We start from the raw sequence: 15,312 nt of genomic DNA, 5'->3' as shown, positions 1-15,312 counted from the left end.
GAATGGAGAATTCCGGGGGTACAATGACGAATGGGCGTGGTTTGTCAACATAATATAGAACGGAATGTCATCGGTTAAAGAGACACACATGCCATAGAGTATAGCGCGGGCGCGAGCAATGCTACAAAATGAATTGCTTTACTAAGAAACTGAGACAGGCTTTGCCCTGCCGGGTATTTGTATGACACGAATGACTACGACAAAATGGCCTCACCGTTCTCTGTCGGCTTCTTAACTGCACCATTAGAAGGGACGACACCGTTCGCAGGGGTGGGCTTCCCATTCGATGTCACGGTCCCGTTCGATATCAAGGCCCCGTTCGATTTTGCGGGAGACGGCGGCTTGTTCGCCTCCAAGACGGACAGGACAATGTAGGCGATGATGCCAACGACCGCCACGAGATCCAAAATGTGGACGAGCCACCACATGTGCTGCGTTCCCAACGCGCACGTCGCATATTCAAACTTCCAACTCCACGTCTCCTCGTCAAACCAAGCGCTGAAGAGCCCGGCATTACCGCCGAAATCACCCATCATACTCCTGACTGTGATTTCTCTCAAGCCGGGGACACCAGCGGCACCGGCCACGCCATGGCCCTTGGCGTCCTTCCATTTTTGGGCCTGCCATCTCCTGTCTTCAAGGTTGCCGTCCGTCTGATTGATGTAGTGGAACGTGTCACAGCCCTCGTGATCATGGCCGTTGAGGATCACGCCTGGGCGACCCTTGCCGTTGCCAGGCGCCTCTGTGTTGCCGCTCATGCCGAATATGCCTTCGAGGAAGCCCTTGCTGGCGTCGTAGGAAAGTAAGTTCTGCTCCTTGACTCCGCCACCGTCTTCGTCGCCGTGGAAGTCAAAGAAGGGCGAGTCCACGCAAACGCCTTCCGGCTTGTGTAAAGGAATGTGTGTCAAGACAACAGTAAAGTGTCCGTTGTACTCGACTGCCGAAGATGTCTCTATGACCGAATTAATGAATGCATATGTGGCATCCTGTAAATCCGCATCTTTGGCGGGAGTGTCGAGGTTCATGTCGTTGAGAATGATTACGCGGATCTCAGGGGGCAGACGATCGGAGCTGGGATTTGCCACATCGTCCACCACAGTGGCATTGACTTTTGGGTCTTCAATAGGAAGCTCGAACCGCAGCTCGTAGTTCGCCTTGCCAAACAGACGCTCAAAACGGCCAAAACGGTCCTGGTTAATGTCACCAGCGTATCCAATGTCGTGATTGCCAGCCACGTTGATGACACGACGCGGCCACTCGGCAGAAGGCTCGCCAGACGGCGAGAGTAAGCCCGAGAGTTCATATTCCATAGAGGGGTATGCGGCGACGTCGTCTGGAACACGCTCCGTGCCTCGCATGACGCGGTCCCAGTAACGGCGGCCACGGCGCCGGAATTCTTCAATACCAATCCACTGGCTGCCCAGCAGGTCGCCAAGGACAGTGACGTGTGTAGGCCGAGTCCACCAGTGTACGGTGCGGTAGATGTGGGCAAGGTAAAAGTCGTTGCCAAACAGATCTATCCGCTTGCGAATCGACTCAAGCTCGTCAAAGACGTCCTCAAAGAAGATATCGATCAAATCGTGGAGCGACTGTCGGATACGCTGTCGCAGCGAGTTCTCGGATTGAAAGGTCACATGGGACCAGAGGCTCCTTGCATGAGCAAAGATTGGGCCATTATGTCTTCGAATCGCAGTGTCGCCCTCGAGTTGGGGATCACCGAGTGCAAGGAGACGAAACGGGGCTGGACGCGCGCTCGTCTTCCGAAGAGGGATGGATGGGGGGAGATGCGGTCGCACAGCTTCGAGAAATGCGACTTTGCTGCCGAGTTCGGCACCGCTCGAGCTGTCGCTTGGTGCAACGGGGAATGCGCAGCCGATGAAGATGGGATAGAGGTAAAGGTAAACGTTTAAGACTACCGCCAGCGGGAGTAGGAGGCGGAGGCCATGGCGGAGGAGGGCCACAAGGGACATGTGGCTGGCAGCATCGGCAGAAGTCGAAGACTCTGCGGCTGTTGTTGTGACGGTCCGCCCCTTTTCGAGGGTTTGGTGTGGTGTTGTTTTGGTAAGGTGTAAGAAAATAAGTTGGCCCTCCGTCCTATATTTCTTTAAAAGGTAGGTTGATTGACAACTGACATGCCTGGAAAAGGGGTCCAGATGGATACAGTGAGACAGGGGGAAGGATTTTACTGTGCCTGGGTTAAGCAGTGGGGGGGCCATGCAAGAACCCTGCTCGTTATTTCTTAGCGATCGCGGTCCAGACCATCGACGTCATTTGTCTTTACTGAGTGCAGCACTGCTTTTACGAACTACCAACCAGTCTTTGTCTCTTTGTCTAGGGTTTAGGCTTATGTTATGGACCCTTAATCCGTTTATGGGAGATGTGCATCTTGGTTTAGGTTCTAGCCTCTGGTTTTGAGATGCTGCTGTATGCAATGACTCTGCCAGCTGAAAGCGTTGATGGTTGAAGGTTACTCGGTGTTTGAGGCAGATCCATGATATTAGAGTTAGGGTTGAACGGACCTGGGTTGTAGAGAATTGCCCCGATTTATATGACACGGGCCTTCATTTATCTTCTCTTTCTGCAAACTATGCTCTTCTTATTTACAGGTGTCGATGCTCCCCTGTAAGACCCCTAGCACCTCGGTAGTCTAAACAAACTCAATACTTGACAAGCAATAGAGTACATGGAATGCCAAGGCAGTCGAACCCGTATATATTCTACTTTGTACCAAGAACCAAGTTATCTAATTCAACCCAATTTCGCTCTTAATCTCATAGTATATAATGTCCCATTAGAGTAATGGCCAAGATGATACAACTCCTTTGACTACCTATCCAAATGCCGACTTATAGCCTCGCGAGAGGGCCATATTTCTGCACAACTCCCAGCGATGCAGGGGTAATGTCGGCAATCGAAGTACATCCACACAGCTGCATGCATCTCTTGAACTCGCCATACATAATATCCAAAACTTTGGTGACACCTGCCTCACCGTCATACTATCCAGGATTGAAAGTCAGAGCTCTGAAGTTCGGGACTTTGTACTGTCAACTTACCGCAAGTCCCCATATCATCGGCCTTCCAATCCACACACACTGAGCACCGAGGGCCAGTGCTTTAAAAATGTCAGTACCACTACGAACACCACCGTCAATGTGAACTGGGATTCTCCCCTTCGCCGCCTTGACGCAGTGTGGGAGCACGTCGATCGTGGCTGGGGTCTCATCGAGCTGCCGACCACCGTGATTACTCACAATGATCCCGTCACACTTGTACTGGATCGCAAGTTCAACGTCCTCTTCAGTCAGTATCCCCTTGATCCAAATTTGCATCTTGGTAACGCTCCTCAGCCAAGGAATCTCCTTGGCCCACGAGTGAGCGTTGGAGTTGATGGAGTCGAAGCCGTCCTCATGAGTGGTAGCTCGGATTGTCTCCGAAGTCCTCTCAAACATGGGAAGAGAAAGCCCCTCGGGAATCCGGAACTGGTTGCGGGGCTCATTATAACGAACTCCCAGCACCGGGCTGTCAGCAGTCAAGAAGATGGCCACGCAACCTGCCTTTTCCGCGCGCCGGATAATGCGTAACTGAGCATCGCGATCTCTCATTGTGTAGAGCTGCATGACGTGCTGGATCGGTCCCGTATCGAGACCGGCTGCTCTCACTTCCTCAACAGGATAGTTGCAGAAAGAAGAGATGCCCATGTGAACATTGCGTCTCGCACATGCCTTGCTAGTTGCAAGTTCACCGTCAGGGTGTGCCATGGCCTGGACTCCGGCAGGCGAGACGCAGAGTGGAAAATCGATTTTTTGACCGAACAGAGTAATACCAGTATCAACTTCGGACACGTCCACAAGAACTCGTGGAAGAAGACGGTATTTGGAATATGCTGCGGTGTTGTCTTTAACTGTAACCTGACCCGTTGAACCGGCATCGTAGAACTCTGAGCGTCGTGTGTAACTTTTAAGTAGTGCGCTATATGATAGTCTGGAGTTCACAAGGAGGGAGCTTACCTCTTGCGCTCGAGGAGAGTTTCTTTGCAGCGGCAATTCTAACGTCCTCGACGCTTAGAATTAGGTCTTGCTCACTTCGCTCAGTCATTGCTGCTTGTTATCGACAAAATGTGAATGATGTTTGTGAGGTAGATGTATCTATCGGCAGAGCGTTGACGAGAAAGAGCGGCGATGGAAATGCTTGGGGTCAGCAGTGTCATTTGTTGGGAGATGCGGGTGCTATCCCCTTATCAAGCAGCTTATAAACCGTGCCGACTCCGATCTCGCCATAGTTACCAACACCAGTTAGTTCTTGGTCTGGGGAGAACCCTTTGGTCGAGATGCAGAAATGTAACGAGTGGCATTAGTTTATCTGCACGCCAAGCATGGAGATAGCTAGCTTGCCGCCCACTACCGAGGCGGGGGTGACTAACAGTTTGCTGGCAGATGCTACAACAGCCTGCAAGGCGGAGGCTATATTGCTGAAATACATGCATTTGGTCTCAGGGATACTAATTACAGCAGTCAGATCTGTCGTATTACCGCCAGTAAAATAGACTGGTTTCTACTGGACAATACATGCATGGCTGCAAGCGCTGCTAACGCCGACGCATTCTCCTTGATGGTATCATAACTTGAAAATGTTAAAGTTTGGTTTACATTCAATGTCGATTCGTCTATGCGGGTGTCATCTGACACATGTAGTATTTCATGTCATCGGGAGATCGCATCCGCTATGCTGTCATAAATTCTCTCGTCATCAGCCGCCAAACTTTGTGGTTGACGGTGCCATCTCGATACCTCCATTGCCGGAACGCCATGCATCTAAGCAAAGTACCAAACACAATTAGACATCAGATTCCATGCCTTCTTCCTCTTCCAGGTCATCGTCCAGGCTAGGCACATCGACGACAAATTCGGGCTCGTCGACGTCAAAGGAGAATGCAACAGCGCAACCATCACGCAGGCCCCTTCCAACAGGTGTATCATCGCTCTTGACCTTGATGTTCTTCCATCCTTGTGTCAAGTCGTTCGCGTTGACGGGTAAAGCATAGGCTAGTTGCACGTCACCATCCGGAAGGGCCGTAGTCTCGGGAGATGTGTGGCTAATAGTGAGGCCATCGGGGAATCGGTCGCGGAGAACCTCTAGCAGTGATGTCGTGATTTCAGAGAAGTTCTGCTGACTGTCGACGAACATCAAAATGGTATGCGCACCATACTTGAAGCGCAATGAGTAGAATGTATCGTCAACGTGCTGCGCAAATATTAGCAATGTGTACTTCGCCTGATTACATCTGGAGTGTGCTCAAACCATTATAACGGTTTCGAATCTTTCGAAGGTGAATATTTAATTCAATCTTTTGAATTGGTTTCCGGGACTGAATTCTTAGGTAGGATGGGAAGACTGAGTTGCTGCTGTAAGATGGGCGGTGTTGGCGGAAAGTGGCGGGGAGAATTTCAGGCGGCTATGGCTACGGCAGGCGCGAGCTCAGTGGAAGGTAAAGGCAAGCGCGGGGCACTTTAAGATGCGAAGTCATGTGATCACGTGTTAATGGCCTTCCCGCAGGTCCTTCCCCGATTAGTCCCTGGTCCAAGCTCCCTTCCCGACAGAGGCCGATTTCTTCTGTGCTGAAGCAATCGGAGCTTTCTTTGAGCCGTCACTACCGACTTGATCGAAACAAACCTCAAAATTCAGAGCAGAAAAGGACACTAGGTGTTTGGGCCGTTTACCGATTGTCGATTCGTCATAACATAACACACTGCCGAACCTCCATTCGCGATCACACATCACTATGGCCGAACGCAGATCAACCATGGCTGAACACTTCAGCCAGAAGCCGTCCGAGTCCCGTCTCTCCATTCCGACACCTGCACGTATTCCTCTCGCTGGCTTGGTTGGTTTCGGTATTGGAACGACATTGGGCATTGCTCAAGGAGGCCAGACCGCACAGCTACGTTTCCGTGCCGAGCACGCGCACAAGATGCCCACTACCACCACGGGCTGGTACCTCTATCATAAGAGCAAGAACTATCACACCATGTACGGCGGTCTCCGCGAGGGCCTGCGTATGGGTGCTCGACTCAGTTTCTGGACCCTGATGGCGTTTGGTCTTGAGAGCACTGTAGATAGATACCGAGGGAGCACAGATCTTCTCAGCACCGTTCTGGCCAGTTTAACTGTAGCTGGTAGCTTCAGTCTCGTGAGTAAGTCACGCCAATCTTGTCTCTCATTTCCTATACATTTCCGCTAATACAACCACCTCTTCAGATCGTTTCTCTCTACCAACTGCTGCGCGCACGGCGAGATACGGATTACTCTTCGGGCTGGTATACGGCGGGTTGCAAGACGCCGTCGGACTTGCTCGCGGCCGGCCCGTCGGGTATGTTGAGTTCGTTCGCAAACGCTTCGGTTCTGGGATGAAGGCCCAAGTAGAAGAAACACAGCAAGCCTAGGCCGAGTCTTTCTTGAACAGTATGAGGTTTCCGTTAAAGACCGCCAATGTGGGCCTCACCTCTCCCGGCAAGTATAAACCGCTGCAGCCATGGGCTGAGATCAGTCGATGGCGCATGCGTTGGGTCAAAAACGAGGAAACTTGCAACTAACTGAATACACATCCTCCGGTCCAAGGTGCCCCAGCCGGCTTGCACGGTAGCAAGGTCTGAATTGCAGCGCCAGCGAGGCCTGCCTGCAAGAACATGCGTCTAGCGCTTACCTGAAGTGGATGCAATGCTGCGACGCTTACCCACCGGCTAGCGAGGATCACGCCTACTAGTAGAGATCCAGCGCTACAAAGCCGTCATCGGCAGCGCTTATCTTCTATGGCATCTATCTTCAGTCAAGCCATTGTGCCCCACAGCCATCGTGCCACGCATGATCATCTTCAGCTCGTCTCACACATTCCACATTGCAACACAAGGTCGGTACGCTTCTGGTCGACATGGCGAACCACATTGACTGCTCCACCACAACAACCAGCGCCTTCACATCATCGCAACTCTGTGAGGCTTGCTCCGTCATATGCTTCAACGACAAGGAGCTTCTAGCAGGTTACGCAAGGCAAGCTGACGATGGGTCAACTTACTTGGACGTTCGACGTCAACAAAGCTCAGAGTCCGTATCGCGTCCCGCCGTCGCCGAGTCTGAGCTTTGGCTCAAGTATAAAGCCCACGATACACTGCCCGACCTGCCGCACTTGAGGAGTAATGCAGACAGCGGTTGCCAGTTTTGCCGCCTGATGCGGGAACAGATTATACGTGCCAACTTCCAGCGTAAGGGTCCTATCGAGATTAGCCTTTTTTATAGTTGGGGATTTGCCAGGTTCGGTGGCCTTGGTTTGGCGGCTCTCGTTGCGAGACTTGACTGGCCAGATATGACTTGGGAAGACATCCAACAGTCTAGCATCGTCTTTACGGTAGAGACAGACTGCGGTATGTGTAGATCCATAATTGGGAAAACAGACAAAGGGATATCTGAATTGACCAGGCACGCCCGTGAAATTAGAAGCTGTTCGTTCATGGCTCAAAACCCCGTTCGCGCGTCAACCACAAGTGCTATCCGATGCCAATGTCCACTTCATCAAAAATGTATTGCAGAGTTGCGAGGCAGAATGCCACCACCTCAAGTTCACGGAACACACCCCAACCAGGCTTTTAGACCTGCAAGCAAGCTTAGATGACCCAGCAGCTATTCGTCTCGTCGACCAGGCAGATCTTCCCAGCCGGCCCGGAGACGACAAGGTACCCTGTTATGTCGCGCTCAGCTACTGCTGGGGCTCACCTGAAGATGCAGCAAATCAACTCCGAACGACGACAGCTACCTTGGCCTCACGTAAGACTGGTATACCAGAGGCTCTGATGACACAGTCCGTACGAGACGCCGTTAGAGTTTGCAGGTCGCTGTCGATACGTTACCTATGGATAGATGCTCTATGCATCATCCAAGACGATGCCGCAGACTGGCAACGGGAGAGCGCGTCCATGGCTTTTATATACAACAATGCCTATTGTACCATAGTCGCTGCGTCAACAAGTTCCTGCCATCAGTCTTTTCTTGAAAGGCGATTCGACATGATGACTGTTCCCTTCGTTTCACGCATCAATCCCGAGTCGGCGGGTCATTACGGCTTGTATGCTTCTGGGTACGGAGCAGGGGGCGCGTTCGCATGGCCTACACTAGATTTCGACAAGAATTGCAAATGGTTACACCGAGGATGGACGTACCAGGAAAGAAAAATGTCTCGTCGGTCCATATTCTTCGGGAGGAATATGATACATTTCGAGTGCAGTTCCATGTCAGTCGCAGAAAACCAGGAGCCGGATTCTCGCCGTGCTTTATCTCGCCCATCGGCCTTGGGCGAACTTATAAAACATCAGGATCCCAATTCCGTGTACAAACAATGGGATATGATAATTACGAGCCTGAATCTCAAGGAATTCACCTTTGTGCATGACAAGTTACCTTCCGTGTCAGGCATTGCAAAATTGTTTGCCGGACTTGCCGGCGGCGATAGGTATGTTGCAGGGCTGTGGCAGCAAGATTTGCCTTTTGGTTTATTGTGGTTTTCCCGCTGCGCAGTTATCCCACGCTTTAACATCAGCCTGCGCCAGCTTACAAACCGGCTGAGGCACCCTACGCCATACATCGTGCCCTCGTGGAGCCCTGCGTACATAAGCGATACTCAAATTAGTCGTTCCCTACTTGGCCACAGGATCGAGCGGCAAGAGTTCAGACCGCGATGTTCCGTTATCGAAGCACAAGTTACCGTTAACGGCGAGAATGCCTACGGACAAGTACAAGACGGAGTCCTCAAGGTGCGAGGGAGGTTTGGTAGGATTCCGTCGGACTTTTTCCTCTTGTCCTGCGCGCACTCCATGGTTGAAGTACGGTACCTTGTGGACTCTGGCCGTCTGGTCGCGTACTGTAGCCCGGATTGCTGGTCCGAGGAAGAGGTGTGGCCGCGAGACGAAGTGGCATTGCTGGTTCTTGGAAGCTCCGACGCTTTGGGATCATTTCTGGCAGCATCCCATAGCCGGAGAGATAACGAGAGCTGGGGACGTTGGCATTGTAATGCCGCTACGTATGGTTGGTATGGCTACAAAACTATTGTATCAAGTCCGACGCGAGATGCAACTAGACTGGTACAGGAGCACGGAGTACGGGAAGAAACCGACGCAAAGGCCGCAGGCGCCGCATTGTCGAACAAAATGGAGGTACCCAACGAAGACGACAAAGGGAAATCTACATGGGGCCCCAGCGGCGAGTCTGATACTAAGGAGATGAAGAGTGGTACCCAGCCTCCTCCAACATTAGAGTTCTCAAAGTTAGACATGATCGCTAACGGTAGCGACGACACAACTCGAGGGGAGGCAGAAAACGGAGTTACCTCTGACGGGAAGGACGCAGAAAACGCCACCACCGAACAAAAGATTGACCAAGAAGATCTGGACGAGCAAGTTATATTCACCAACTCGGACTCGGAGAAGCCGTCGAAACATGAGTTTTCCAGCACAATCACAACCGAGTCATATTGTCCGACATTTAACTACTTTGACAGAATCGGCAACGGCTGGTACGAGGACAACGAAGACGCGTGGGGGCTTCTTCTCGCACCCGCCGCGCAAGAGGGCAAATGGATCCGGGTGGGAGCGTGGTGGTCCGTCGTCGGCGACGGAGGGGGTACCAGGTACTTTGACAAGTTTGACGTGCAAGAAGTCGACATTATCTGACGGGGCATGGGGGGACACGGAAGGGTCCGGCGGTCAGCGCCAAGTCGCCGTGTTGGTGAACCTGTTGCGGTTCGGGTACATGGGATGAACGCCGTGTAGTACTTACAGACAATTACACAGTCTCACTGTTCTGCAAAAGCTATAGCCACAAAAAACGCTGCCAGTTCCTTGCCTCACCTTGGCAATTCAACCAGGATGATAGCACCTGACCTTCTCACCACGTGAACTCCTCCCCCCCCCCCCCCCCCCAGGGTCGCATCGCCATCTGGTTGCGGCCCCGATCCCATCACCTCTCTCACCTGGACAAATACACGTACCATCCCTATGATTGGACAATTGGAACCAATGAGCAGCGACGCGATCCAGGGTCCCCGTCCGATCCGATCGAACGCCTCCGCATGCGGTTTCCATCGGCTCCCCCTCCTGCCCCATTCCAATGACACAAACCATGTCCACGTGAGATGTCAGCGAGCCAAAGATAAGAAGAATGAACAACGAGACGCACACGGTGGCTAGGCCTATTTTGTAGGACTATCTAGCCCCCCTCGTAGGAATACATCATGCATCACTCACTCACTCATCCTCCCTGTCCTTTGATAACGGCTCGATTGCATCAGGAAGGTTTACGGATGAAAGGGGGGGTCGGGCATATCGGCCTGTGGACGCCGAGAGATAAAGAGAGGTAGCTTGTTTAGTTCTGATTGTCGAGTATAATAATCGTTCGATCCATTGCGCCAGTAGTGAATCTTGTCTTTACATATTTTTGTTTAAAATTACGCTGTCTAGATAGCTCAAGCTTCTATCTCGTCGTCATCACTCCAGATATAGGGACTGTGCCACATTATTCCCCCCGCATATCAGTGTCTCAAAGTGTTTTACCCCCCCTATTCTCCGGGACCAACAGACTGCATGGCTAGACTTCTGCACAGCCTGTATCTGCCTGGTGCAGAAAGGTCAATTGTAATCTATGCACAAGCGCGCGTCGTAGTAGTAGGCAGCGGGGCATTCGGCGTCGACATCCCGCCGGTACCTTTCGCAGCTTCATCAGGCAAATTACACCGTCGCAGATACCAAACATCAGCCATGGCAACACGGAGAAATATCCATTCGTCAAAGAAGAGGTCCTCTTTGACGAATGAGCAGGTCATGGTAGAAGGCGCTACGCCAACTACACTTGAACGCCCGACACCAACATCACCATCAACTTCATCATCATCATCATTATCAACACCACCGCCAACACCTCTCGCAGTCTTGCCATTGCATATGATAATCCGCTCTCTGCTAACCACCACCGTCTCATCGTCGCCTGTTTTGCTCCCGCCCTCGTTATGGATCATGTCGATCCTCGCTCACACGACGAATCCAATTCTCAACCCCGATAGAAACCCGATATTGCGGTTCTTTTTGAAACACACGTTTTACGCCCAGTTTTGCGCGGGAGAGAACCAGCTAGAGGTCCGAAAGACCATTTCCACTCTCAAGGACATCGGGTTCACAGGTGTCATTCTGGGCTACGCGAAGGAGGTCGTCCTCGATGATGAACAGACCAGAGACCTGGCATCATGTGGCGAGGGCAAGGAAGCGGAAGAGTGCATCCGTAACGAAATCATCCCTTGGGCGGAGGGGACGATGGAGACGGTTAAATTGGCGCAGCCGGGTGACTTTGTCGCTCTCAAGTAAGTTCGTCTATTTCATCAGTCGGTTCTTATTCCGTTTTTTTTTTTAACTTTTTAACTTTTCTATAGATTCACAGGCGCAGGCCGCCAGGCGCTCTACTCCCTCTCGGAGCGCCTCCCTCCCTCGGCAGCACTGGCCGAGGCTATTGACTCCATCTGCTCCCTTGCCGCCGAGCGCGGCGTCCGTCTGCTCTTCGACGCTGAACAGGCCGCCCTTCAGCCCGGCATCGATGACTGGACTGTCGACTACATGCGCTCGTACAACACTAGTCCCGACAACGCTGTCATCTACGGCACATACCAGGCATACCTCAAATCCACCCCGCAGACCCTGCAGCGTCATCTCAACATTGCTAGAACCGAGGGTTTTACCCTAGGCGTGAAGCTAGTGCGTGGTGCGTACATTGGGTCTGACCCCAGGCACTTAATCCACGACACCAAGACCGACACCGACACCGCTTATGACGGCATTGCAGAGAGCCTGCTGAGACGACGGTGGGGCGATGTGTTGAAAGGCGACTCGCAGATGCCGCCCGTCAGCATGGTTTTGGCATCGCACAACGCCGAGTCCGTCAGGAAGGCGCGTGCACTTTGCGAGACTGGCGAGGCAAAGATTCAGGTCGCATTTGCACAGCTCCAGGGCATGGCGGACGAGGTAAGCTGCGAATTGGTGGCGTTCAAGAAGACAGAAGACGAAGACAGGAAGACGAGGTCGGTGAGCGCGTATAAATATCTCGTCTGGGGGTCGACGGGTGAATGTATGAAGTATCTCTTGAGGAGGGCGCACGAAAACCGGGATGCCGTGCAAAGAACGCGAAGTGGGCGGGATGCGATGTGGAGCGAGCTTGTAAGGAGGGCCAAAGGCTTTATCGGGGTGTCTGCTTGAGGGGTCCTCTGTTTGATCTTTTCACCCCGCGGAGTTGGCGTCTAGAGCGATTTAGATATGATTTGGTAAGACGACAATGATGTTAGCTTACGAGTTCCCGACGGTGTCAGCATAGGATCGTCGTGATCACACAGAGGCATGCGACAGGGTGTCGGTAGCATAATTACGCCGTGCGCAAGGCCATGGCACCCAGAACAAGAGTCTCGAGTTGTTCCTTGCGCTCTGCTTCGTCCTTGATGGCATCCAGCCACGGCAGGCCATTCAGCTTGTAGTACTTGCGCACCTTGGCCCAGTCGGTGGAGGTGGCAATGGATTCGTCCGTGAAGGGCACGGGAGTACCCTGGAAGTTCTCATTGAGATGTTTCTCGACATCCTCGGCGAGGAGTGACTTGGAACCGGCGGGAGAGGGGGACACGATCTTGACGGCGATGACGTCTTTGCTCGACGGGCTGATACCGTAGCGGCGGTATGCTTCTGCGATCTGTGCAGAGTTAGAGAGACCATTAAGGCGTGTCAAGGGGGGATAGTACATTGTTGGCAGAGCTGAGAGAGGCAACAAGCTCGGAGTGGACGTTTGGGGTCTTGAGACTACCATCCACCTTTGCGGTCACAGCCTTGAAGGCGGCAGCGAGGATGTGAGTTCGAGAAACAGCCTGAAGGATGTGGGTGTCAGTGGCGTCGAGCTGGTCTCTCTGTTTCCAGAAGGGATATTGCCTACCACAGAAGCATCGATTAAAGCATACTCGAACTCTGCATTACGAGCCAATAGCTGCGAGTGAAGGAACCCAGCATTCTGAATGTCCTTGAAGAAGGCGATGTGAACGGTATGATCAGCAGGCACGTGATCGATGGGGATGGTTTCAATGATGGACATGATGGCGGATCGGCGACAAGGTGACGTGGAGAATGAACGGAGGGAAGGTACAGGTAGAGTATGGAGAGGTACAGGATTCGCTGAACGGAGGATCGAAAACTTGGTGGTGGACGTTGCGGACAAGACTATCGCGGGGTAAAAAAAAGGAAAAAGAAATAAAAAAAAAGATGAAATAAAATAGACTCGAATTCCACAGGAACGTCCCATGTGTTCCCTGCCAGTATGCCAAATCGTTATCGGCGATAAGCTTGGAGGGGCACATTTGGCGGGGTTCGTAACCACGTCACGCACGTCAGATAGCGCTCACGGTCCCACTTTTCCCGATAGCACTCCCTTAGAGTTCTCGCCGTAGTGAGGTTGTGTTGGAGGGAGCTATAGGTGCCTCTGGTGCCATACGGTAAAGACAAAGTAAAACGTATGTAAAGCAGGCATATAATTAGTATAATGCCTCAAGGTAGTTAGACCACGGGTTAAAGAGGGCCCTGGTCGATAAACCTTGAAGATGATTCATAAGCTTCATCCGCCTGTCCAGTCATGTGTAAGTATAAGTATGCATATGCGTATGTGTATTTGTACGTGCGATTGACATAGTCTTGGATATGATTTGGGAGGGGGCAAAAAAAGGATTCCGCGGACTTTCTCAATCCAACATCCAATAACCAAGTCGTCCTTGCATATTATTCACTTTCTTAAGGTCTGACTATCTTTTTCTCCCAGAGTTTATCTTATGGGTCGAGGCTTGTATAGTCTTCTAGCTCGAGTCTGTAGTCGATTATTTGAAATCCTACGTCGTCGCAATATAGTTCCCGAACTCGTTTCCATGAGAAGCTCTCATGTCAGCGACCTTATCCGATATTGCTTTTAAGTTCAACGGCCGTACAACAACCAATCATCCAAATGCCTGGTCCGGCTATTGGGCGGCTGAATTTCCTCGGCAGTGTCCCCGGCCGGCGCGTCGCCTCAACTCAACTGGGAGAATGAAACGTTGGCATCAAATCAGGCGATCCATAGGGCAACGTTCAGATGAATCAACCTTTCAGAAAGTTTATGAGGTGGCCGACAGCCTTAGAATTACGCGGCACCCGGGGATGAGCCGAATCCGTGTTTCTGATGTTGGATAGGTGGTTTCTCCCCCTCTATTGAGCCTCCAATCATATAGAGATCCGGTCGTCGTATATCCGCCTCTTTACCATGGCAAAAGCTTCCACTAAGTAAAGCTACACACAGACTGAAATCCCTTGGATCACGACAAACCTGCCTATCATCATGTTTCGATTTGGGTCGCGTGTACAGGGCAAGCAGCTCGGCTAATGGTGTTGACAAGTGTACCGCCCTCCTTTTGGTAGTGATATGACTCGGGAAAAGACGAACCTCCTCAAAGGGGCGCAACGGGAATATGTCGTTGGTGTTAGATAAACGATATTAGTTTGATGCAATACACCTGGGGTTCATTGAGCAAAGAGTGATTCATGTTGTTGATTGAGTGATTCTACCCATTCCGGTTGAAGCGGGGTTCTGTTTTGTATCTACCCGTTCTTCCCGGTTTCAGCATATTGCAAGAATGCAACTAAGCTAGATTTCCTAGCATTTTATCCGGACGCAGGCGTCAATCTAACACACCCCCCCAGTTGAGGCCGCTTAGGCAGAGACTGATCCGCTGGGTTACTTAGTTTTCCAGTTTTTCCATTTCACCTAGAAGTTCCATTTCTCCCAGTGTGGGCAGCTTTCTCTTCTCTAGGTGGTTGGAGATGTCCACTAGGCCGATTTGTTTGATAAACGTCTTGAATGGCGTATGGCTCATCGGTTTAGTCAGTCCGTCTGCAACCATATCTGCAGTAGGTCTGTATTCCACTTTGATTCTATTCAATTGAGCTTCCTGTCTCAACCAGTGGTTGTGTATATCAACGTGTCGGAGTTTTGTCTGCAACTTGGTGATGTCCTTGTTGATCAGTTGTATTGTCTGGATGTTATCGCATTGTATTCGTATCCGTGATTCATCCAATTGAAGTCCAAGTTCCTTAAGTAGTCGCGATACGAATATAGCTTCTTTGGCTGCCTGAGCAAGAGCAAGTAGCTCAGCTTCTGTTGTTGAAGTAGTAACGGTTGCTTGCTTATTAGCTCTCCAACCGATAGTGCCTCCAAACAATCGCATTACAT

General features: G+C 51.6%; 7 protein-coding genes across 7 annotated transcripts; 3 read left to right on the top strand and 4 right to left on the bottom strand.

Moving 5' to 3' along the window:
- Positions 1 to 194: 194 nt before the first annotated feature.
- Positions 195 to 1,970, bottom strand: CTRU02_210321 (polarized growth protein; the record flags this gene model as incomplete). The annotated part of the gene is made up of 1 exon (XM_036729773.1): positions 195 to 1,970. One exon carries the CDS (start codon positions 1,968 to 1,970, stop codon positions 195 to 197), a length of 1,776 nt encoding a protein of 591 aa, XP_036578615.1.
- An 876-nt stretch (positions 1,971 to 2,846) lies between these two features.
- On the bottom strand, positions 2,847 to 4,098 carry CTRU02_210320 ((S)-2-hydroxy-acid oxidase; the record flags this gene model as incomplete). Its single annotated transcript, XM_036729772.1, has 3 exons — positions 2,847 to 2,999; positions 3,057 to 3,940; positions 4,011 to 4,098. 3 exons carry the CDS (start codon positions 4,096 to 4,098, stop codon positions 2,847 to 2,849), a joined length of 1,125 nt encoding a protein of 374 aa, XP_036578614.1.
- A 738-nt stretch (positions 4,099 to 4,836) lies between these two features.
- CTRU02_210319 (uncharacterized protein) lies at positions 4,837 to 5,304 on the bottom strand (the record flags this gene model as incomplete). Its single annotated transcript, XM_036729771.1, has 2 exons — positions 4,837 to 5,247; positions 5,302 to 5,304. The coding sequence occupies 2 exons, from the start codon at positions 5,302 to 5,304 to the stop codon at positions 4,837 to 4,839; spliced, it is 414 nt and encodes a 137-aa protein (XP_036578613.1).
- A 478-nt stretch (positions 5,305 to 5,782) lies between these two features.
- CTRU02_210318 (uncharacterized protein) lies at positions 5,783 to 6,443 on the top strand (the record flags this gene model as incomplete). The annotated part of the gene is made up of 2 exons (XM_036729770.1): positions 5,783 to 6,194; positions 6,259 to 6,443. The coding sequence occupies 2 exons, from the start codon at positions 5,783 to 5,785 to the stop codon at positions 6,441 to 6,443; spliced, it is 597 nt and encodes a 198-aa protein (XP_036578612.1).
- Positions 6,444 to 7,844: 1,401 nt separating this feature from the next.
- On the top strand, positions 7,845 to 9,716 carry CTRU02_210317 (heterokaryon incompatibility protein; the record flags this gene model as incomplete). Its single annotated transcript, XM_036729769.1, has 1 exon — positions 7,845 to 9,716. The coding sequence occupies one exon, from the start codon at positions 7,845 to 7,847 to the stop codon at positions 9,714 to 9,716; it is 1,872 nt and encodes a 623-aa protein (XP_036578611.1).
- Positions 9,717 to 10,799: 1,083 nt separating this feature from the next.
- CTRU02_210316 (proline oxidase) lies at positions 10,800 to 12,281 on the top strand (the record flags this gene model as incomplete). The annotated part of the gene is made up of 2 exons (XM_036729768.1): positions 10,800 to 11,395; positions 11,465 to 12,281. The coding sequence occupies 2 exons, from the start codon at positions 10,800 to 10,802 to the stop codon at positions 12,279 to 12,281; spliced, it is 1,413 nt and encodes a 470-aa protein (XP_036578610.1).
- Positions 12,282 to 12,444: 163 nt separating this feature from the next.
- Positions 12,445 to 13,155, bottom strand: CTRU02_210315 (kinase binding protein-like protein; the record flags this gene model as incomplete). Its single annotated transcript, XM_036729767.2, has 3 exons — positions 12,445 to 12,762; positions 12,812 to 12,934; positions 13,000 to 13,155. The coding sequence occupies 3 exons, from the start codon at positions 13,153 to 13,155 to the stop codon at positions 12,445 to 12,447; spliced, it is 597 nt and encodes a 198-aa protein (XP_036578609.2).
- Between the last annotated feature and the right edge of the window lie 2,157 nt (positions 13,156 to 15,312).

Source organism: Colletotrichum truncatum, assembly GCF_014235925.2.
Source record: "Colletotrichum truncatum strain CMES1059 chromosome Unknown Contig_0006, whole genome shotgun sequence".
NCBI lineage: Eukaryota > Fungi > Ascomycota > Sordariomycetes > Glomerellales > Glomerellaceae > Colletotrichum > Colletotrichum truncatum.
The sequence above is the reverse complement of the archived record's forward strand: the minus strand, read 5'-3'. Positions and strand labels throughout refer to the sequence as shown.